We start from the raw sequence: 22,689 nt of genomic DNA, 5'->3' as shown, positions 1-22,689 counted from the left end.
GGACAAGCCCAGCCAAGAGAACACTTGCCCCATTGCCCCCGACTTTAAGGTACAGATGGGGTTCAGGGAGCTCTGTGCCAGATCTCCATAAGGGGGGACCCCACAGCAGGGCTGGTGAGGGCGGTCGGGTGAGGGGCAGGCAGCTGTCCCCACTACCAACAGGCCACCTGGGCCTTGGGGAGAAGGGCCAGGGTGCTGCCTGACCCCTCGCTCCACTGACTGGTCCTGGGTGGACGGGGGCGGGGAGGAGGGCAGTTCGGGGGGGGGGGGGGCAAAAACTGGAGGGAGCAATTCAGTGGCAAAGGGCAGGACCCCTTAGTCCAGGGAAGAAAATGGACTTTTCAGATCAGATGAAGAGGGGACGGCCACCATCCTGCTCAGTGATAAAGGACCCCTTCCAAATCCCTCCTGCAACCCAATGACCACCAGGGCCTTCCTTTTCTCTTTTTCCCCAAATAAATCTTCATTATTCAGATCATTACAATTTTCCCCTCCACAGCTCCCCTCCACCAGGATCCTTCCCCACCCTCTGCCCTTCCCACCAGGCATTCCTGAAGAACTACTGAGGAGCCCGCCCAGGCCGTCCTTCCTCGCGGTCCAGGCTGGGCCACGTGGCTAATGGCCAGTCTGAGTGGCAAGCAGGACAGGGCACACTGCCTTTCAGTCCTCTTGGTCATGTGGACAAGAAAGGGCTCCCAGCAGCTGTGTCCGAACAGACTAGCTCCTGTCAAACTGCGAACCCACACTGGCCGCCGGGCCAGAAAAGAAGTCCAGCACAGACTTACCACGGCCCAGGGCGGACGGCGGCTGCTGCACACAGGTGGGCACCTCAGCCCCCGTTACCCAGCGCTGCACGGGGCCCAGGATTTCCCCAGAATCGTGTTAGGGGAGAGGTCGGCAGGAAAAACACCTCTTGGTGAGCGACCCTGGCACCCCAGCTCCACACTCCCCACCCCCTGCTGCAGTCACTCCAACAGCTCAGCGGGCGCCCGGTGACTCACACGGGTCACAATCCAGAAAGCTCCACACCCACAGAGCCGCCTGCACCTGCCCGTGTCCCCCAGGCTGATCGCCAGGTCAGGGCTTAAGGGAACTCTTCCTAGGAACCGACGCCGATCACGTGAGAACCAACGCCCACTCCTCTGTGGCAGAAAGGACAGGCAGCAGAGAACAGACCAGCAGTCTCTTTTTTCCTTTTTTTTAATGGATGAATTTCAAAGAACCCATTCCTTTCTTAGGACAAATCACCAGGAAGGGCTGTATTAGTGCAACAAAGAGGAAGGCCTGACTGGACACAAGCGCTCCCCAGACATCTTGAGGACGAGCTCTCTCCAGCCCAGGCTGGCCACTGAGTGGGGGTCACGGACACCGGCTGTGAGAAACGACCAGAGAGAACGGCCCCGCTCCCACCCTCCCTGGACGCTGAGGTGGAGGCCACCGTCTCCCACCCCGCCTCCAGGCTGGGAGCTAAGGCACCAGGGCAGTGGAAGCGAGAGCCCCCCTCCAGGACTGGCAGGACCCCCGGGCGCATCAGCAGGCCAGCAGCTCACTGCCCTCCACCTGCAGGCCTTTGCTCAGGAGAAAGGCGTCCTGTTTGGGGTCACGACCCAGGAAGAGCTTCAGCATGATGCTGGCGTCCTTGGAGCCACCCGGTCTCAGGATGCAGCTTCTGTAGTCCAAGCCCACCTGCGGGGGACAAGAGGGGCGGGTTTGATCGAGGGTCCTCCAGCACCCCCCTTCACACCCCCCCGGCTCCCAAGGGGGCCTCTGGGCCCCACATCAACATCACGAGGGAGTGTGTGCTGACACTTTGATGGGGATCTCAGAACAAGTGTGCAAGTATCTGTGTGACACTGAATGTGCACACATGTGCATGCAGGGACCCTGTCCTTCAGGACGGGAGTGGCTGAGCCCCTAGCCCTAGAGGGTCTCAGGGGGAGCCCTGAAGAGCCAAAGGAGGCCCCACTCTGCCCGTGCCCCGCCTGCCAGGGACGGCTGCACAGCTCGCAGGCCCGAGGCCAAGGACGGCTGCCTTGGTCCCAGGCCGTGGGGAGCATCGCTGGAAGCCCCTCACCTTGCCGTTGAGGACGCCCTCCTGCTTGAAGCGTGTGTGGAACATGTCCATGGAGTACACCTCGCTCCACAGGTAGCCGTAGTACTGTGCGTCGTAGCCGCCCGCCAGGTGGCCGAAGGTCGCAGGCATGTTGGTCCCTGGAAGACACACGAGGCTACTGCTGTGCCCTGGCCTGCCCCCGACTCCCCTGGGAAGGGGGGGTTCCAGGGCCGCCAATCAGAGGTACTCGCACCTGGAAGGGGAAACTGCCCGGACACTTCCGGAAAGCAGGGTAAGGGCCTTGGCCAGAGGGCTCACCTGCAAGCTGCACCGCCCAGGGTTCAATGTTGGGAGACCCTGGGATAAGTCAAGGCTCACCCACACGACAGAGAACATGTGTCAATTAAAACACTTCTGAAGGGTTTTTAAATGTAAGCCAATGCAATGCTATCTATGATACATTAAATCTCAATTACCTTCATGTATGTTTACTGAGTGCATATGTACAAGGACACACAGGCACATGGAAGATACACATCAAAACCTTGTCTACTGCCCTAACTGATTTGGCTCAGTGGATAGAGCATCAGCCTGCGGACTGAAGAGTCCCAGGTTCGATTCCGATTGAGGGCATGTACAATACCTTGGTTGCGGGCACATCCCCAGTGGGGGGTGTGCAGGAGGCAGCTGGTCGATGTTTCTAACTCTCTATTCCTCTCCCTTCCTCTCTGTAAAAAATCAATAAAATATATTTTTAAAAAACCAATAAACTTTGTCTACTGTCATCCCCAGGGTATGAGATCACTCATACTTTCTGCACCTCCGGGGCTTTAGCCGTGTGTGGGGGTCGCCCCGAGGGAGCGCAGGAAGGCGCTGTGGAGGTGGAGGGGACACATGACCAGAGAGGGAGGATGGAGTCACCCACACCAACCCCATCAGGCTCCACACGGGAGCCAAGGACCCAGGAACGCAGGGCAGAAGGGAGGCCACGGCCGCCTGCTTCCCTGGGGCCCGTGGGCCTATAAGCTGTGCCAGCGCCCTCACGCAGCACCGGGTCTTTCCTGACCCGGAGGACAGAGACCCCCTAACCTCCATGGGGGCCAGGCCCACGGGGAGCGTGCCTACACTCTGATGGGGATTCCAGAACAAGTGTGCAAGTGTGCGTGTGAGACTGAATGTGCACACAAGTGTGCACGCAGGAGCCCTGTCCTTCAGCTACCTGGCGTGGCCGGGACCCCAAGGATCTCCTGGCAGAGGCGGGAGTACTCGGCGGCCGGCTCGGCGGTTTTCTGCGTGTGCAGGGCCTGGTCCACCTTGGCCAGGACGATCTGGCGCAGGTTGAAGAGACCTGGTCGGGAGGAAGGAGACGGGAGGCTGGCACCGTGCTCGGCCCGGCCCTGCAGTCGGGGCCTCAGCGGCGGGGCGGCAGGACACACCTGTGTTGGCCTGCCGGGACTTGATGAGCTTCTCCAGCAGCTCCTGGGGGATGGCGCTGCCCGTCCGGTAGTGCTGCGACATCCGGAGCAGCGGCTCCTTCTCCCACACCCAGTTCTCCAGCATCTGCGAAGGCGCCTCCACGAAGTCCCGCTCCACGTGCGTCCCGCTGAACATGGCAAACTCCGCCTGCGGGACGAGGCAGAGCTAGAACGCCGGACCTGCTGGGCCGCTCCCACCCACCTGGGTCACCCGGCACACAGGTGCACAGTGGATAACATTGCAGGCGGGGCCCTTCCTCCCCACACCGTGAGGCGTGCGAGGATGGGGACTCCGAGTTTCCCCGGGGGCGGCTGGCTGGCCGGCCCGTCTCAGCCAGGGACACGGAGGCAGAGAGCACCATGTTCCCTGCTGGCCACCCAGCTTCCCTCCCACCCACGAAGCCAACACTCTCAACAAGCCTGCACCCCAAAGGCCAAAGCCTGGGAACGGTGAGATCTGATGGATGTTGGAAGATACACTGTATTTTTGTCCACTTCTGAGTGTCTGAAATTTTTCCTGAAAAATAGCACTTGATCCAGTGCAGCCAAAGCCTGGGTCTGGCAGCTAATCAGCCAAACAAGCTGCTGAGAGATTTAACCAGTTTAAGTGCCACGATATTCTGAATTTAGCTAAAAAAGGCCCGCTGCTTGCGTCTATAGACACTTATGGCAGTTAACTGGTTAAGGAGTGCTATCCTGGCGCTCGGTGAGGCAGGGAACCTGGGAGAGGAGGACACACGGTTCAGAGTGGTCCACTCACACACGGAGTGTTACTCCGCCATGGAAAGGAGTGAGGCACGAACACTCACTACAGCATGGGTGGGCCTCGAATACATGACGCTCAATGAGAGAACCAGACACAAAAGGCTACAAGGTCCATCCATGTGACATGTCCCGAACAGGCACATCCAGAGAGAATGGATTGATGGCTGCCAGGGGCTGGGGAGGGTGTGGACAGAGTGGGGAGTGACAGCCAATGTAGGAGGATCTTTTGGGAGTGATGGAATATTACAGAACTGGACAGTGGTGACAGCTGCACAGCTCGGTGAACTGACTAAAAATCCCTGAGCACCCAGTTCCCACACACTCCCATTTAGCCCCTAAGCACACTTTTGCTATCAGGAGAAAGGGCTGACTGTGTGAGAGGGGCCCAAAGGAAAATGCCATGCGCACAGCTGGGTCCTGTGGCCTGACACCAGGCTGGGGGCCCAGAACACCAGGGTGAGTCCTGTCTCGGCCACTGAGGGCCTCTACAGGGAAGTTCCTTCAACTTCCAAGGCTCCATGTCTGCCTCTTGCCCTCCTCACTGGGCTCAGTGCATGTGCACTGCATCCAGAGCCACCTCTCACTGGCTCAGTGCGTGTGCACTGATTCCAGAGCCGCCTCTCACTGGCTCAGTGCGTGTGCACTGATTCCGGAGCCGCCTCTCACTGGCTCAGTGCGTGTGCACTGATGCCGGAGCCGCCTCTCACTGGGCTCAGTGCGTGTGCGCTGATTCCGGAGCCGCCTCTCACTGGGCTCAGTGCGTGTGCGCTGATTCCGGAGCCGCCTCTCACTGGCTCAGTGCGTGTGCGCTGATTCCGGAGCCGCCTCTCACTGGGCTCAGTGCGTGTGCGCTGATTCCGGAGCCGCCTCTCACTGGGCTCAGTGCGTGTGCACTGATTCCGGAGCCGGCTCTCACTGGGCTCAGTGCGTGTGCACTGATTCCGGAGCCGCCTCTCACTGGGCTCAGTGCATATGCACGGATTCCAGAGCCGCCTCTCACTGGCTCAGTGCGTGTGCGCTGATTCCGGAGCCGCCTCTCACTGGGCTCAGTGCGTGTGCGCTGATTCCGGAGCCGCCTCTCACTGGGCTCAGTGCATATGCACGGATTCCAGAGCCGCCTCTCACTGGCTCAGTGCGTGTGCACTGATTCCGGAGCCGGCTCTCACTGGGCTCAGTGCGTGTGCACTGATTCCGGAGCCGCCTCTCACTGGGCTCAGTGCATATGCACGGATTCCAGAGCCGCCTCTCACTGGCTCAGTGCGTGTGCACTGATTCCGGAGCCGCCTCTCACTGGGCTCAGTGCGTGTGCGCTGATTCCGGAGCCGCCTCTCACTGGCTCAGTGCGTGTGCACAGATTCCGGAGCCGCCTCTCACTGGCTCAGTGCGTGTGCGCTGATTCCGGAGCCGCCTCTCACTGGGCTCAGTGTGTGTGCACTGATTCCAGAGCCGGCTCTCACTGGCTCAGTGAGTGTGCACGGATTCCAGAACCGCCTCTCACTGGCTCAGTGCGTGTGCACAGATTCCAGAGCCGGCTCTGTGTCTGGGTCCTGCTGCATGTGCTCTGGCTATCATTGCTGGTTTTCACTGGATCCTGCAATGTTCCTTAATGTGAGCTAGCAGGTGATAAGGATAGTAGAACACTACACTAAGCATGTTACATATGTACAATATCTTCACTAACCTTACAGTTCTCTGAGAGCAATTATAGGCTAACTGTGTCTCTCCAAAATTTATACACTAGAATCCTGACCTTCAAGACATCAGAACACGATTATGCTTAGAGATGGAATCTTGGAAAGGTGATTAAATGAGGTCCTAGGATAGGCCCTAATCCAATATGACCACTGTCTTATAAGATCAGGACACAGACACATTCAGAGGGACCATCATGTGAGGACATGTGGAAAAGCTGGCATCTACACACCAAGGAGAGCGCTCACCAACCCTGCCCACAGTGATCTCGGACTTCCAGCCTCTGCACCAGGACATCAGACATTTCTGCTGTTTGAGCAGCTCAAGTGGCTTTGTGATGGAAATGAAGACAACAGGGTGTTACCCTATCCGTGGTAAAGCCCCATAAAGACTCCAACACGGAGAAAACGGCCACAGGACCCGCCTTTCTTCCCTGCCAGCCCCGGCCCCACACCCACCTGAGAGCAGAGCTGGTGCATCACATGCCCAAACTCATGGAAGTAGGTCTCCACCTCATCATGCTGCAGCAAGGAGGGGGCATCCGGGGTGGGCTTGGTGAAGTTGGCCACCATGGCCGCGATGGCGATCTGGCGGCTCCCGTCCTGGCGCAGACAGCCGGGCTGCAGGCCAAAGCAGGCTGCGTGCCCGTACTTGCCTTCCCTGGGATCACGAGGGGAGGGAGAGGGCAGGGTCAGGCTTGGCTGGGGGTTTGCTCTGCCTGCTACCTGGCCCAGTGGGGTAGTAACCCAGACTGGTCCCCAGTTCTGCCACTCCCTGACCCTGCATCCCTCCATCAGCCCCCTGCCAGCTGAGGCTCACAGACACCCTGCAGAGGAGGGGGTGCACACCCCCCCAAACGTAAGAACGCTCGCGGCCCCCGACCCTCCGCCCAGCCCCCACGCACCGGGGGTAGAGGTCCAGGTAGAACTTCCCGATGACCGTCCCTGAGGCCGTGTCCCTCACTGAGTACAGCTTCACGTCTTCGTGCCACACGGCGGCGTGCTCCTCCAGGTCGAAGGTCAGCCCCAGCAGCTCCTGGTAGATGCCCAGCAGCCCCTTGGTGACCACCTGCATGGGGAAGTACTCCTTGAGCAGGTTCTGGTCCACGTTGTAGCACGTCTCCTCCACCTGGTTCATGTAGTAGCGCATGTCCCAGGCATTGATCCGCCCATCGAAGTCCAGGCCCCGCTTCTCACACTCGGCCTTCTTCAGCTCCAGGATCACCGCCCGCTCCTGCTCCCCGAGGGGCTTCAGCTTCTGCGCCAGCTCGTCTGGGGGTACAGAGGGGAAAGGCAAGGCTACCTCCCTGCGGTGGGCACACCAGGGCTGCCATGCTCGCCCCCACCACGGCCAGCTCCCCACCGGCTGGCCTTGGCTTTCTCCGGCTGTCCGGGCCCTGGCGCCCACGTGGGACGGATGGGCCTGAGACAGAAGCCTGGCTGAGGCCAGCACCCTGTCAGCCCCAGGAGGGCAGGGGTCTCGCGTTCACAGGGGAAACAACAGCCACACACCCGGAGGGCAGAGCAGGGCCAGCTGTAGGCCTCGCCTCACAGCCCCCGTGCTCAGCCGTGAGATGAGGACCCGCAGGTCCGATACAGGGGCCGGAGGAGTCGGCTGGATGCCCACCGCAGGGCGGACAGGAGGGGCTCCAGAAGCACCATTTCCTCAGTCGAGAACAGCACCCGGAGGCGGGGAAGGCCGGTTACCTAGGAAAGTGGCCACTGTCTGGCTGGTCTTGGCCATGTTCATCTCCAGGACGTAGTCGGCGTGCGTGCCGAAGCCCAGCAGGCTGGACTTCTGGGCCCGCAGGTTCACCAGCTCCCTGAGGATGGCGCAGTTCTCCTGGAACCGACAGGTGAGCGGGCCTGTGGGTGCCGCTCCCGCCTGCGGGGGTCCCAGGCCGGCACCTGCCTCCCTGACGCGTCTCAGCCACTGCAGGGCTTCTCGGCCCCGGCTGGCTCTGCTCTGCACCGGCGTTCCCTCCCTCCTGCCCTCGGCCTGGCTCTCTGCCTTCTCGTTTCTGTCCCGCACACAGCTATCGGCCCTCGCTCTTTTTGGAAACACAGAGGGTGTGAACCATGAAGGGCTCTGAAGCCGAGGGGAAAGCCATGTGGGGCCAGGACGGCCTCCAGGAGGCGCTGTGCCCCCAACAAGGGCCTGGCCCAGGGCTCAAGATGGCACCATATCTCTACCGGCACCGCTGGGCAGCTAACCAGCCGACCCAGCTCATGGGCCAACACAAAATGAAACCCGTCTGATTCACTTGCAAGGAGACAGAAGTCCGTTCAGGACAGAATCCTCCCACTGGCACGGCTGGTACATAGGAAATAAATGACTGGGAAGGTGAGTGGGGAGCTTCCAGTCACATGAGGGGACTCGAGGCTGGTGGCCAGCGGTGTCAGTCAGCATGCCATGTCCCCGGGACCCAGAACTCTGCCTGTGCCTTCCCCCAACCCCGCCCGCTCTGCCTCTCAGTCCAGTCTGGGGGCCAGGATGGGAATGAAGACCAGGCGGTGCTAACCCCTATCCAGTCCTGAGCTGGCAACGCTCTAAATTAGGCGGGAACATGGGGGACAGCTGAAGGAAAGAGGGCATGGGTGAGAGAAGCCAGGTGTCCATGTGGGATTTATGTGGCAGCAGATGCCCAGCAGAAGCAGGATGAGCTCGGGACGGACGCTCTAGCCCCTGCTCTGAGCTGACAGAACAGGCCCGGCCTCCCACCTCCAGACACAACGGTTCTGAGGACAGAGCCCCGAGGCGGATCCCCACAGCCAGGCCCTGGCCCCGCCTTCTCACCTCCTTGCAGCGACAATTGAAGGCTTCCTCCACCTTCCTTCTGGTCTCGGGGACGTGGCATTTCTTCAGGAGAGGAAAATAGTGAGGGTACTTGAGGGTGACTTTGAACTTCCCATCCTCAGTCTTTTCCAGAGAGTTCAGGAAGTCTTCGGGGAGTCCTCCTGTGAACCAAGTTGGGGTTTTTTAAAGACCCGTGCAGGCACGGTGGGAGGGCTGAGCTAGAATGGGACCAGCAGCCCTGACTATGCCCCCAACAGGCAGCACCACCCCTTCCCGGTGGCCTACACTGCTGACAGCCCGCCTCGCCTGTCCTTCCACGTCAGAGAACTGGGTGCCATGCCTTCGGCTGGGCACCTTCAGGGTTCCCGCCTCACGGGAAAGGACGGAATGAGCCTAGAACATCTTGCATCAAAAAGGTGCTCATGTCCAGCTGGTGTAGCTCAGTGGTTGAGCCAGGAGGTCAGGGTACATGCTCAGGTTTGGGGCTTGATATCTAGTGTGGGGCGTGCAGGAGGCAATCAATCAGTGATTCTCTCTCATCACTGATGTTTCTATCTCTCTATCCCTCTTCCTTCTTCTGTCTAAAAAAATCAATAAAACATATTAGTTAAAAAAAAAAAAGTGCTCAAAGACTAACAGGAATATGGCATGCTTGAATTGGCCCCTTAAGGTTACACTAGGACAATCTTAGCATCAACATAAATAATGACAGCAGTAGACCATAACCCATTGAATAAAATAGGACCTATAGTCCACACTGATATAGATAAATCCATCAATAAATGGGGGTAAGGGAAAGCTCTGACTTATGAGAAAATCAACTAACGAATGTACTAAGATTGATGGAGTCAAAAAGTCACCCATGGGTGCTACAACCAGTGGGTGGAAGTGTGATGGGCAGTGGTCTCAAAGCTCCTCTTGAGAAATGATTGATCGTGAAGGGAAAGCTGGTAACTTCACAATGGCAACAGCTGGCAGACAACCACCTAATCAAGAAATTAAGATTCCTGGGCAGGGAGGGAGCAGTGCGGGGAGAGAAGAGATACGTCGTCTGTATTTTGGTAAAATAACACCAAGTATCCCTTTTGCAAACAGAAAAAAATAAACAAGTGCCACAACCTTGCTCAGCCCGACCTGCAGTCAGGGACAGACCCTGCCAAGCTGGCCACCACCAGCCCCGCCCCGCGAGACACGGACTCTGAGGCCAGGCAGGGCGAACAGTCATCTGCTCCGCGTGCTGGGGACGCAAGCTGCCCACACAGGAGGCCAGAGGCCAGTCTGACTCAGCGAGGCCCTCCGGCTGGACAAACAGACAGCAAGGCATCCCGTCAACAGTGAGGCTGAATAGATCTGTTCCTGAATTTGAGACCCAGGATTACCCTTTGGCCAGGAAACACTTTCCTAAATGCCAAGGAGCCACGTAGTGGGACTTATTGTCTGGGACACAGCGGGGACTGAATGAGGATGAGGGGAGGCAGAGCGTAGGGGAGGGCAGTCTGTACGTCCTTGTTCTGGGAATGCGTGTCCGTGGGTCTCTGTGCAGTGCAGCCGCCCTCAGTGAGGACTCCGCACCCTGGCCACCTCCTTACATAACATGGCGCCACACAGTGGGTTAGGGTACGCAGCCTCGTCAGAGGCTCTCACAGGCGGCAGCACCGACATTGGCCTGGTTTTCAAAACTGTCCATGTTGGGAAAGATGGGGGAAGCTGTAAAAAGCCGAGGAATGCTCGACAGGAAAGGAGCCTGACAGGACCCAAAGCTCAGTGGATCCGGACAGGAGAGAGCTCCCTGCAGAGAGCTGACGAGGGAATCTATCTGCGCTCTGTTCGATGCCGTTTCCCGAGCGTGACATGCGCACCGATGACGCAGGAGAACACCCTCCTCCTGCTGGAGCCCACGAGGCCGCCACGCAGCTCTCAGAGGTTCGGCAATGACACACGCACGAGCATCAGCAGCGGAGGGCAGCAGAGCCCCAGCGGAGGGGAGGACCGGGAGGTGCTCAGGGCTTTCCATAGCACCGTTCTCCTAACGGTCCCGGAGGCGGGACCCTTCAAAATAAAATATCCAGGAAAAGGGAAGTGGAGAAGAGAGTAAAAACTAGAAATGACACCGAAGCCCCAAGCCTTCAACGTTCCCACGTACAGCCCCGCCTGGGAACCACGGATTCAGTCTGCCCCCTTCATTTTGTAAGATTTAAAAACATAAAAACGAAGGGCTGGGTGTGGACCTCAGGTGGATGTCCCAGCAGACTCGGTGGCAAGGCTGAGGCTGTGCTGCCACACCTCGCCAGGCTCCTGCCGCTGCTGCAGGACATCTGCCATCAGGGCCAGGAGCTCCAGACAGAACTCAGCCCTCCCCAGGAGGGACCGAGGGCTCCGAGTGAGAAAACCCCTTGCCTGGGCGGCAGGACAAAGCTCAGCCTCTGGGAGGGGAGGAGGCCGTGACCCTGGAGGGTCTCCCGGAGACCGTGCCCCTGGGGCTGGCAGTGGACACAGCTGCCTTCCACACACACACACGGCCTCCACGTACCCAGCTCCTCCCGTGTGAAGGGCAGGAAGGTCGTGTCCTCGTTCAGGTTCTTGTTGAAGTCAATGCACAGGAGGCTCAGCTTCTTCTTGATGCCTTTGATTTTCTGAGAGAGAGGAAGAACCATGAGCGGGGAGCACTGCCGCTAAGATATCCTCAGGGATGGGGCTCTCACCGGCAGGAACCTCCAATTTCTATCACAGGTCTGAAGTAGAGGCAGTCCTGTGGGGCTGACCCTGACGCTGCGGAACCTAATGCCTTTCCTGGTAAACAGTGTCAGAACCGAGTCAAAGTGTAGGACGCCCGGCCGGTGTCAGAAAGTTCCTTCCTGTGGGTCCTCACACACCTGGCATCGGCAGGGACACTGTGCTGAGGGTGGAGGAGGCACAGGAGCAATGAGCTTTTCCTTAATACCATCGCAGCCAATTTCAGACAACTGAATGAGGCGGGAGGCCGGGAGGTGCCTCGTTCAGCCTGCACTCTCTCCTTCGCTGGGGGGTCCTGTGACCCCGAGGAAGACCCTGGAGGGCTGAGAGCAGGGCAGGTGACGAGAGAGAGCTGCTCTAGACAGACCCCCCCCACCGGAGTGCAGGCAGCATTAGGCCGGATGTCGGGCCCCCAGATGGTGCGGGAAGGCAGGCCCCTCCCCCCACAGCTGGCGCTCACTTCCTGAGTTTCCTCTGGCAGGTGGAGCCCATTCCTTCGGCCAAGCTTGATCAGTCGCTCCAGGTACCGCACTGCCTCTGGCCTCAGGGAGTCCTTCTGGACTTTTTCCTAGAATAAGAAATCAAAGTTCTATTTTCGGTGAAAAATCACGACCGTGCCAAAGGCTGAGGCAGCTCCCTCAGATGTTGGTGAGGTTAGGTAAAACAGTGCAGCCGCTCTGGAAGACAGTCTGGTGGTTTCTTAAAGAGAGAAATGTACAATGACCGTGTGACTCAGCACCTGTCCTCCTGGGCATTTATCCCAGAGAATGAAGCCGTAAGTCCACACAGAACCTGCTACCGGATGCCTGCTCCCTGGCATGACACAGAGTGAGACCAGCCCAGAGGGCATGCAACAGTGAGTGCTTCCAGAGGAATAGAGAGCGGGCAGTACCCTGCTTCTGAGGTTGTCTGGGGTCCCACAAAATGATACATTGGGGAAAATCAGACAAAGTGGAGATGAGGACTTTTCGAATCATTTCTCACAACTGCATGTGAACCTGTAATTGTCTCAATAAGAATTTCAATAAGAAAAACAACAATATAGCTTGTGCTTCCCCAGGCCTGCGCCTGCACATGCACCAAAGCACACCGATCCTGAGGCTGACGTGTCAGCACATTTAAAGGGCACGAACGAGCCCCAGCCAGTGGATGAAAGGAACCTGGGTTCCATTCCGGTTAAGGGCACATACCTGGGTTACAGGCTGCTCCCTGGCCCGGGCCCTGGCCAGGCTGCCTGCAGGAGGCAACCAATCACTCTGTTTCTCTCACTAGACTAGGGGTGTCGAACTCAATCAGAGAAGGGGCCAAAATCTAAAATCCAGCCTAAATCGCGGGCCGAATGGTTTACTGAACAGTCATAAACTGTCATTGTGATGGAAGCGCAGCGGAGTGCAGTGATGACAGTGTGGTGCGGGCCACATTGCAAGGCCTGGCGGGAGGGATTTGGCCCGCGGGCCTTGTGTTTGACACATGTGCAGTTATCTCTGTCTTACCCTCTCTCTTAAAAAAAAAAAAAAAAAAAAAAAAAAAAAAAAAAAAAAAAATCAATGGAAAAATATCCTTGGGTGAGGATTAAAAAACGCCAAAGCACACACACAAAAACAAAAGAGAATGAATGAGCTGCGTGAAGAGCGTGTGTAGTCACCTCCACCAGCCCTCCGACACCAGCAGTGAAGTTCCTGCTCCTGTGAGGAGCCCTGGCTGGCGATGGAGCCCAGCCTCAGGCTGTGTCACCAGCTCAGGCCCTCGAACCTGCTCACCTCACGAGGGAGAGGGGACATTCTCTCTGAGTAACACCCAATAAGGTCAGCAAAGCGCAATGACAGGTGGATGTGGGAAAGGCGGAAGGAGTCCTAGGATTTTCATACTGTCTTTTTTTTATTCCTCTCCATTTGTCTGCCATTTTAAATTTATTTTAAAAAATATATATTTCTTTATTGATTTCAGAGAGAAAGGGAGAGGGAGGAATAGAAACATCAATGATGAGAGAGAATCATTGATTGGCTGCTTCCTGCATGACCCCCTATGGGGGATCGAGCCCGCAACCCAGGCATATTCTCCTCGTCGGAATTGTGCCTGGGACCCCCCAGTCTGCGCAGGCCGACAATCTATCCACTGAGCCAAACCAGCTAGGGCTGTCTGTCGTTTTTGTGTGTGTGTGCGTTTTTAAAAAATATATATTTTATTGATTTTGTACAGAGAGGAAGGGAGAGAGATAGAGAATTAAAACATCGATGAGAGAGTCATCAATCAGCTGCCTCTTGCACACCCCCTACTGGGGATATGCCTGCAACCAAGGTACATGCCCTTGACAGGAATCGAACCTGGGACCCTTCAGTCCCCAAGCCAACGCTCTATCCATTGAGCCAAACCGGTTTCGGCTGTCTGTGTTTTTTTTTTAATGATTTTTTATGTTGTGGCAAAATAGACATAAAATTTACCACTTTGACCACTTTCAAATGCACAGCTCAGTGGCATTAAGTCCATTTACATTGCTGTGCAGTCATCCTCCCCTTCCATCTCTGAAACTCTTCAGTTTTCTGTCTTTTAAAATCGGGGAGTGCCTGGCCAGTGTGGCTCAGTGATTGAGCGTTGACCCAGGAGCCAAGAGGCTGCCAGTGTGATTCCCGATCAGGGCCCAGGCCCAGGCTGCTGGCTGGATCCCAAGTAGGAGCCGTGCAGGAGGCAGCCGAGTGATAACGTGCCCAGTGCCGTGTCTTCGAAGCACCCTCACCTGCAGCCAGACGATCCTCTGGTACACGTCCTGCCTCATGCTCATCTCCACGTCAAACTCAGACAGCTTCTTATCGGCCTCTGTGCTGGCTGTCCGGATGTCCTTGGATGGAGAAACGTGCTGGGGGAAGTCAAGGATATTCCTCTGAACTGAAACGGGGAGATAATGGGACAACTGTGAGAAAGGATCCCGGTGGAAACTGGCAAGTGCTGACCTCATGCCCCAGGCAAGGAACTCATCCCTATTTGTTGGTTTGTTCTGTGAACGTTCTCCACACGGGGCCCTGGGACAGTGCTGTCAGCCACATCCTCAGGACCTCACAGTCCAAACAGAAACAGATCTAGCTCGTGATACTCATGTCAAGGACTGTAACAGGGAAGTATGACAAGACCAGGAGAGGCTGAAGGGATTCCATTCTAGAAAAAGCGCCACGGCTGCTGATGGCTCTATTTTATTTTATTTTTCGTATTGATTTGGGGGGGTGGGGAGGAAGGGAATGGGAGGGAAAGGGAAGGTGGAAAACAGATATCAATTTGTTGTCCCACTTATTTATGGTTGATTCTTATTATTAATTAATTTTTAAATTTTTATTGATTCCAGAGAGAGAGAGACATTCATTTGTTATTCACCTATCTATGCATTCATCAGATGATTTTTGTATGTGCTCTCACCAGGGATTGAGCCCGCAACCTTGGCGTATGGGGATGACGTTCTAACCTTTTGAGCTACCTGGTTAGGGCCTGATGGCTCTATTTTAAATCCACAATTTTATAATTTACAGGCCACTGGTAAGTTGTCTCTCTCAATTTTATAATTTATAGATTGGGCCTAAACCAGCAGTCAGACATCCCTCTCCCAATCTGGGACCACTGGCTCCTAATTGCTCACCTGCCTGCCTGCCTGATTGCCCCCAACCTGGTCACCCCTTTCCCCCCCCCCCCCGCTTCCCCCCTGACCTGATCACTCCTTACTGCCCCCCCTCCTGCCAGCCTGATTGCCCCCACCCCCACCCCCCAGCCTGGTTGCCCCTCACCGTCTCCCTCTGCTGGCCTGGTCACCTCTCACTGCCCTCCCACCCACCAGCCTGGTCCCCCTCAGCTGTCCCCCCTGCGGGCCTTATTATCCCACACAGCCTGCCGCTCAGTGTTTGGTTGCCCCTCACTAGCCCCTCTGCCAGCCTAGTCACCCCACACAGCCTGCTCGGCGGTCCGTCTGGTTGTGACGGTCGCTTGGGCTTTTATCATTATAGATTCACACTTTGTTAAACAGAGGAGAAGGGAGTGGCTATGAGAGTGTAATTTTAACACGTGACCCAGTAATTCAGTCCTTAAATGTCCACCCATAAGAAACAAAAACACGCCCACACTGAAACCTGTGCACACCTGTGCACGATAGCAGGATTCATAATAACCAGAGGGGAAGCCCACTGACAGGTGAGCGGATATACAAACGTGGTCCGTCCACACAGGAATATGACTCAGCCGTGAAAAGGACTGAAGCAATGACACTCCCTACAACAGGTGGACATACATTCAGTGAGAGAAGCAGACACGAAAGGCCACACAGTGTGGAATCCCATTATTGTGAAATGTCCAGGACAGGCAAACCCTGTGACAGATTGGATTCCTGGTTGCCAAAGGAGAGGGATGGGCTTCTTTTTGGTGTGACAAAAATATTCTAAAATTAGATAATTATGATAGTTGGACAATGCTGCAAATAAACTAAAAACCACTGCTGTCAATAGGTGCATTACATGGTATAAAAATTGTATCTCAAAAGAACGATTTAAAAAAAGCACACCCTGCCCTGGCCTGTTTGATGCAGTGGATGGAGTGTCGAACTGAGGGGTCCCGGGTTTGATTCCGGTCAGAGGCACAGTCCCAGGTTGCGGGCTTGATCCCTGGTGGGGGCCGGGAAGGAGGCAGTTGACTGATGATTCTCATCATTGATGTTCTCTCGCTCCCTCTCTCTTCCTCTCGGAAATCAATAAAAATATCAAAAACAAACAAACAAACAAACACAACAACAAAGCACACAGTGCACTGGGAGACCTGAATTCAATCACAGCTTGGTCACTTCCATGGTCCGGGTGCATCTCATTGCACCATGAAGACCTCTGAGGGCCGGGTGAGGACTGACCTGCTCAGCTGACTTGTATTAAACGCTGGGGCCCTGGGTGGACCTGCCGCTGGCCGCCCAAGAACAGTGAAAAGCACAGACCCAGCATCTGGGTTTGGGAATGGCAGACTGACATGCACTGAGTGCAACATCCAAACAGTGCAGAGGGAGGGGTCATCTGGGAAGCTGGCGTGGGAAAGGGGCTCCTGTGATCCAGAGCAGTCTGACATCCAGCAAAGCCGAGGGTGAGAAGAACTCCAGGCTAAGAGGGGAGGGATGAGCAGTGCAAGGCCTTGTGGCTGGCAGACGGCCCCGGGAGGGGGGAGGGCTGGCAGCGCAGGCACTGGAGGCCACATCCAGGACTTTGCCTCCAGAAGCACCAGGAGGCAGTTTTCATTTTCCTTAGAATGACTTGGGCCACTGAGTGGAGCTGGGGTGGAGTGACACCTGGTGAGTGGGAACTAGCATCCTGCGACCTTCGAGTACCGCTTGTGAGAGAGAAGGGGAGACGGAGGCCCATCTGCTCCAAGTGGGGAAGAGGAAGCAAAGGCAAGACGCAGAGCCCTCACCCCTCACCACCAGCAAAGCGGACGCAGCGAGGCCTCAGGGTGCGTGAGAATCCTGCAGCAGGGATTCCCAATGCTTCCCGAGAAACGACCTTTGCTCTGGCTTTGGGGTCAGGGGGTTTCCTGGCTCAGGACGCTCTGCCACGAGACTCCCCTGGATCTTCTGTCCCCGCACCATCACCCTCTACAGAGAGGGCCCAGGAGGCAGACGCCGCATCTATTTCACGGAGCACCCGCTCCTCCCGAAGGAATCAGACAGACCCCAAAGAGGAGAGCCAGACCCTAAAGAGGAGAGCGGCCAGCTGGGGCCGGCATCGGGTTACCCACGGCGCAGGGAGGCCGTGGGGAGAAGAAAAGCAAGGGAGCCAAGTTCAGGTCTCAGTTCAGCGCTCAGAGAGAAAACAAACACCCTGTGGGACTGGAAAGGAGTGAGAAGGGTTCCGGTTTCAGGCAGGCACCTGAGCAGGCTCTCAGAGACGGGTGCTGCTGCTCCCTCTGGGCCCTCCGATGACGTGCTTGTGAGGACGATCACCCCAGGGGGACAGGTAGAGCGGGCGCTCATGGGGATGGGCCACACCTGCCGGGCGCCTTTGCCTCTGTCAGCGCCTTTTGTCCATCACCGCCCCAGGGAACGCCCCAGGTGAGGGTGCGGGAGCTCCCCGCCTGGACCCTGACCTGGGCTTACCTGTGTAGGTCACCTCCACGTCAGCCAGCGCCTTGAGTGTACTCTCGTAGGACACGTCTTCAAACTTCAGGGAGCCCACCTGGTCGTACACGCGCTTGGTCTGCTCCATGAGCTCCGTCGTGAGCTCCGCTATCTGCTGGGCGCTCAGGTCCCATCTCAGGTAGTTCACCACGGAGCAGGGGGCTGCCTTGTCCAGGACATCTGCTGTGCAGGCTGCACGGAGGGCAAAACACCACACTAAGCACCTGCTTCCCATCCAGAATTAGGGTCAGACGAACCGGATTGCGGGGGGAGGCAGAGGGGACACTAACACTAGTCCAGTACACCAGTTCACAGTGTGGGGTGAGTGAGGGAGTGGTGAATGAGGGACAGGAAAGGACCTGTGTCTCTCTGCAGATGAGCAAGGCCCGCCTTGTGAGGATGCACAGGCTGAACAGTCCTCTAGAGAAGCTGATTCTGCTCCTCAGGGCACAGTGATGCCTGGGGACACCAGAGGCCGTCAGGACCAGGGGTAACGCCACTGCATTCAGGAGGTAGGGGCCAGGGATGCTGCTCAACACCCCACAGTGCACAGGACGGCTGCCCACAGAGAGCGACCCGACCCCCAAATGTCAACAGCGGTGAGGTGGGCATTTGGCGTATACCTGCATTTCACTCAGAGAATACCTGGATTACAGGGTGCGACTCCAGGCCTGCCTGGATGTAACATGTGACATGCGCACTGCATTACCTTTCTAAAACAGGAGGAAACCCTGATTCCTGAAACATCCCTAGCTCTGAGAGCTTTTAGGTAAGAGACTCTGGTCTGTACTAACAGCAGTCACTCGACAACTTCTGTGTGAGGTCCAGAGTGTAAGATGCTTTGTGCGCTTCCCCTCTCTGAATTCTGACAGTGCTGAACTCGGCATTCCATTTGCCTGCTTTATGGGTGGGAATCCTGAGACTGGGAGAGTTCAAGTGTCCGGCCACAAGGATCCCATAGGCAACAAGTGCTGGAGGTGGGGTTCACGCCCACGGTCTGATGGCGCTCCCACACTGTGTACTACACTCACCTCACCTTTGTAAATCTGTACATCTGGGTGTCAGGTCTCCCTGTCCCCTGTCCCCTACTCCACCCTGCACACAGGATTCAAGTTCAAACCTTTCATCAAAGTCTACACCCACTTGATTTTATACAGCCCATGAGCTAAAGGTGATTTCACGTGGGAGGCGGTATGTGGCAGCCGAGGCTAACCCACAGGCGCCCTTATCTCGTAGTTTGCTGACCCCTGGTCTAGACTGTCCAGATTCTACGGAGTCCTGTACGGCAGGTTTGGCCAGCAGGTTTTACCAGCCACACTGGCTTCCTTCAGTCTCCAGGGCCTTCCTACAGGCTGACCTGAGCCCTCACCCTGCCAGTCTCCCCTTCCACATCCCTCCTCAGAAAGACCTTGTAGATCTGGAATGGCCGCACCTGACCCAAATTACTTGTTGAGTTCATGGGTCGAGTGGGTGTGGAATACACCACAAACAAGAAGGGGTTGCTCCGGGAAACACCCAGCGATGCCTCTTTTCCCTCCTTCTGGCCAGCCAGGAGCTGAGCAGGGCCAAAGTGTCCTGGACTCCCCATCTTGCGAACACTGGGGACCTTTGCAAGGCGCTGCTGGCTCAAACCTGTGTTTGGTATCTTTGGGGTAGTTTTTTGAACAGCACTGTCAACATTGAGGGCTGGGACCTGGCCGGTTTGGCTCAGTGTATAGAGCGTCAGCCTGCGGACTCAGGGTTCCCAGGTTCGATTATGGTATGGGGACACATGCCCGGGTTGTGGGCTCTGTCCCCAGTGGGGGGCATGCAGGAGATGGCCAATCGGTGGTTCCCTTTCATCATTGGTGTTTCTCTCTCTCTTCCTCTCTAAAATCAATAAAAAATATATTTTTAAAAAACCACAAAAAAACAGCATTGGGGGCTGGGTCATTCTATGGGATGGGGCCATTTCGGGGTGCTGAGCAGCATCCCTGGCTCCTCACCAGGATGCATTCCTGCCAGGAGCATTCCCAGTCATGCCAACCACAGATGTCCCCGGGTATGGCCCAGGGTCCCCGGGGATGGTACAACCATCCTAGCTGAGGACCAATGATATCTACTGAGAGGGAAGAAGGAAAGCTTTTAAGTTAGCACAGGCCAGATTTTTCTGGCCAAACGACTGCTGCGGACTTCGTAAAAGTCTTTCTGTTTGCGGAGCAGAAAGTGCCAAAAAGGGATTGAAGGTCTGTATTAAATTCGGTGGCAAAGAAGGGCTCCAGAAGCTCAGGAAAGCTGGGAGACCCACATGAGCTGGGAGGTCAGGAAAGCCTCCTGAAGGAGCTAGAATTTGAAAAATGTGAGCAGGCGCATTCATTCCACAAATGTTTACTGATTACTACCTAGGTGCCTGGTCCCCAAGCTAACAATCCTACGGGGAACAAGGCGGACAACATTCTCTGCCTTCTTGAGTCCTCCAGAACCCCTGGCTGCAATTATTATGAATGCAATTATCATCATCACCATCACAATGAGCTGGAGAAAGAACTGGGAAGGATGGGCGGCGGGCAAGGGAACATTCCAGGAGGCTACACACAACCTGGGCGATTTCCTAAAATGCCCTACACAGGTCATCATGCGGCTCCCAATGGAAACCCGTCCACAGCGCCCATCTGCCTTTAAACTAAAAGCTGTAGTCCAGCCCAAATGACCTATTACTCTCCAGATGTGTTGTTACCCGTGTTCCTTCCTCCAGGCTTTTGCCCTCAGGGTTGCAGCCAAGTGGGACACGCTCCCGCCAGAGGCCTTGGCAGAGAGCGGCTTCTCCCCATCCAGGCCAAGCCAAAATGCCACCCCCTCCCAGAAGTCCTCCTGGACTGCCCTCTCAAAAAAAAAAAGCGCCACCATTCATGATGTTTCTAATTCTCTGTCCCTCTCCCGTTATCTCTGTAAAAACAAACAAACAAACAAAACAATAAAATACATTTTTAAAAAGCAACACCAGCCCCTGCACTGGCTGACCACTCCAAAGCCCTGGCTTGCTTCTTGGCTTGCTGGACATCTCGGTCTCCGGCTCTGGAACTCCGTCTAGAAATCATGGTCTCTCCCAGCGCCCAACCCCGGGCCCGACCCGTGCTTTGCAGAAGCCACGTGAAGTTGGCTGCATGAGGGAAGCGCTGGGAACGCCGGTTCATTCATCCGCCACGGCGGGCGTGCGGTCCCGGGCTCGCCGCCGCCGCCGCTCCGGGGCCCGGTCACCGGGGCCGGTCCCCGCGGGTCACCGGGCGCCGCTCTGGGGCCTAAGTCCCGGCGCCACACGCATGGAGGGCGCAGGGGGCTCCGGACCCGCGGGCGGGCCGCGCGGAGCGGCGGCCGGTACCTGCGGGGGGCTTCATGGCGGGCGGTGTGCGCGGCGTCCTCTCCCTCCTCCACCGGGTCTGCGTCGGTCTCGGCCTCGGCCGCGTGCGCCCGGCGCCTCCGTCCGCTCCGCTCCGTGGACGCGGTGGCGAGTGAGGCACCCACCGCCCTGGACGCAGGAGGAGGCACGGCGCAGGCGCGGCCGCGGCTCTCTCCGCCCCCCGCCCGCCCGCCCGCCCGCCCGCGCGCCGCGGGGAGGCGAACGGGAGGAAGCACAGGCAGAGGCGGGGACGGGTGGCGGGCACCTCGGAGCCGCTGAACGCTCTCTGCTGGTACTTTGCCTGGGCTTCTAGTCCCGGAATTAATCAGTACCTGCATCCTTTCGGCCTGAAAGAGGAAAGAAGAGAAAGAAGGAAAAGAAACCCAAGCAGCCGAAACCGGTTTGGCTCAGTGGTAGAGCGTCGGTCTGCGAACTGAAGGGTCCCAGGTTCGATTCCGGTCAGGGGCATGTACGTTGGTTGCGGGCACATCCCCAGTGGGGGGGTGTGCAAGAGACAGCTGGTCGATGTTTCTCTCTCATTGACGTTTCTAGCTCTCTATCTCTCTCCCTTCCTCTCTGTAAAAAATCAATAAAATATATTTAAAAAAAAAGAAAAAGAAACCCAAGCAATGAAGGATCACCAAGGAAGCCTCCAAAAACGGATCCAAACTTCAAACAATAGGTATTTTGTCCAGTGCAGGCTGACCTATATCTAGTGTTGGTTAAAACAACAACAGCCGGGACCGGTTTGGCTCAATGGATAGAGCGTCTGCTTGGGACTGAAGGACCCCTGGTTCGATTCTGGTCAAGGGCATGTACCTTGGTTGTGGGCATATTCCCAGTAGAGGGTGTGCAAGAGGCAGCTGATTGATGACTCTCTCTCATTGATGTTTCTAACTCACTCTCTCCCTCTCTGTACAAAAATCAATAAAATATATTTTTTAAAAACATGATTTAAAAACAAACAAACAACAACAAAAATTGAAGTGTTTAAGGCCTCCAGAAAGAAAAATTTATTAGAATTAACCTTGCAAAAAAAAAAGGGGGGGGGGGAGAAGAAAAAGAAAACTTCTTTTTATTTCTGCAGAAAAATTAAAATAATCCAGGGTGATAAAAGTTCATATGTCTTAAATAGGGTAAAAATGAATCGGGACAACGCTTCTGGCAACTTTAGATACTAGTGGTGGGCAGTTGTGAGTCATCCTAGGGAATTTCTCATCACTCATTCTCTATTAAGTGCGCCGAATTTAATTCTACTTGTCTTCATTTCCACTGATCCCTGTACCTGAAGTGTTTTTCCTCACCCTCCAAAATCCACATTTTAAAAGAAAGGCCCTCCCTAACCATCCTGGCCAACTTATCTACCCAATCACAACACCCCATTTTTCCTCATATCGCTTGCCATTAAGTGAAATTCATTGATTTATGTACTAGTTTACTATTCTATAATATATGGTAAGCAGTTAGACCAGAGTAGAGCAAGGACAAAGGGCCAGGTACAGCAGGTCACCAGGGTGGAAAGCCCAGACCATCAATTGTAGGTTGGGACCTCGCCCCACAGGGTGATTTTCCTCCTCTAGCATATCAGTGGTCAAGCAGTTTGGACCCCCTGACCTTCCCTCCCTAGAGATAATATCTATGCCTCAGTTGTATTTCAGCTCCAGGACCAGGTAAG

At 56.0% G+C, this 22,689-nt stretch overlaps 1 protein-coding gene across 1 annotated transcript; it reads right to left on the bottom strand.

The window, feature by feature from the left end:
- Nucleotides 1-1,166: 1,166 nt before the first annotated feature.
- THOP1 (thimet oligopeptidase 1) lies at nucleotides 1,167-21,158 on the bottom strand. Its single transcript, XM_036459805.2, has 13 exons — nucleotides 20,997-21,158; nucleotides 17,618-17,830; nucleotides 14,249-14,397; nucleotides 11,975-12,082; nucleotides 11,312-11,414; nucleotides 8,782-8,942; nucleotides 7,692-7,827; nucleotides 6,890-7,256; nucleotides 6,444-6,645; nucleotides 3,490-3,676; nucleotides 3,273-3,401; nucleotides 2,075-2,211; nucleotides 1,167-1,686 (listed from the first exon to the last, which is right to left on the bottom strand). The coding sequence occupies exons 1-13, from the start codon at nucleotides 21,010-21,012 to the stop codon at nucleotides 1,531-1,533; spliced, it is 2,064 nt and encodes a 687-aa protein (XP_036315698.1). The 5' UTR covers nucleotides 21,013-21,158; the 3' UTR covers nucleotides 1,167-1,530.
- Nucleotides 21,159-22,689: the final 1,531 nt, after the last annotated feature.

Source organism: Pipistrellus kuhlii, unplaced genomic scaffold (assembly GCF_014108245.1).
Source record: "Pipistrellus kuhlii isolate mPipKuh1 unplaced genomic scaffold, mPipKuh1.p scaffold_m20_p_30, whole genome shotgun sequence".
In the NCBI taxonomy this organism is placed as follows: Eukaryota; Metazoa; Chordata; class Mammalia; order Chiroptera; family Vespertilionidae; genus Pipistrellus; species Pipistrellus kuhlii.
Note: the sequence above shows the minus strand (reverse complement) of the source record. Positions and strands in the feature narration are given on the sequence as shown.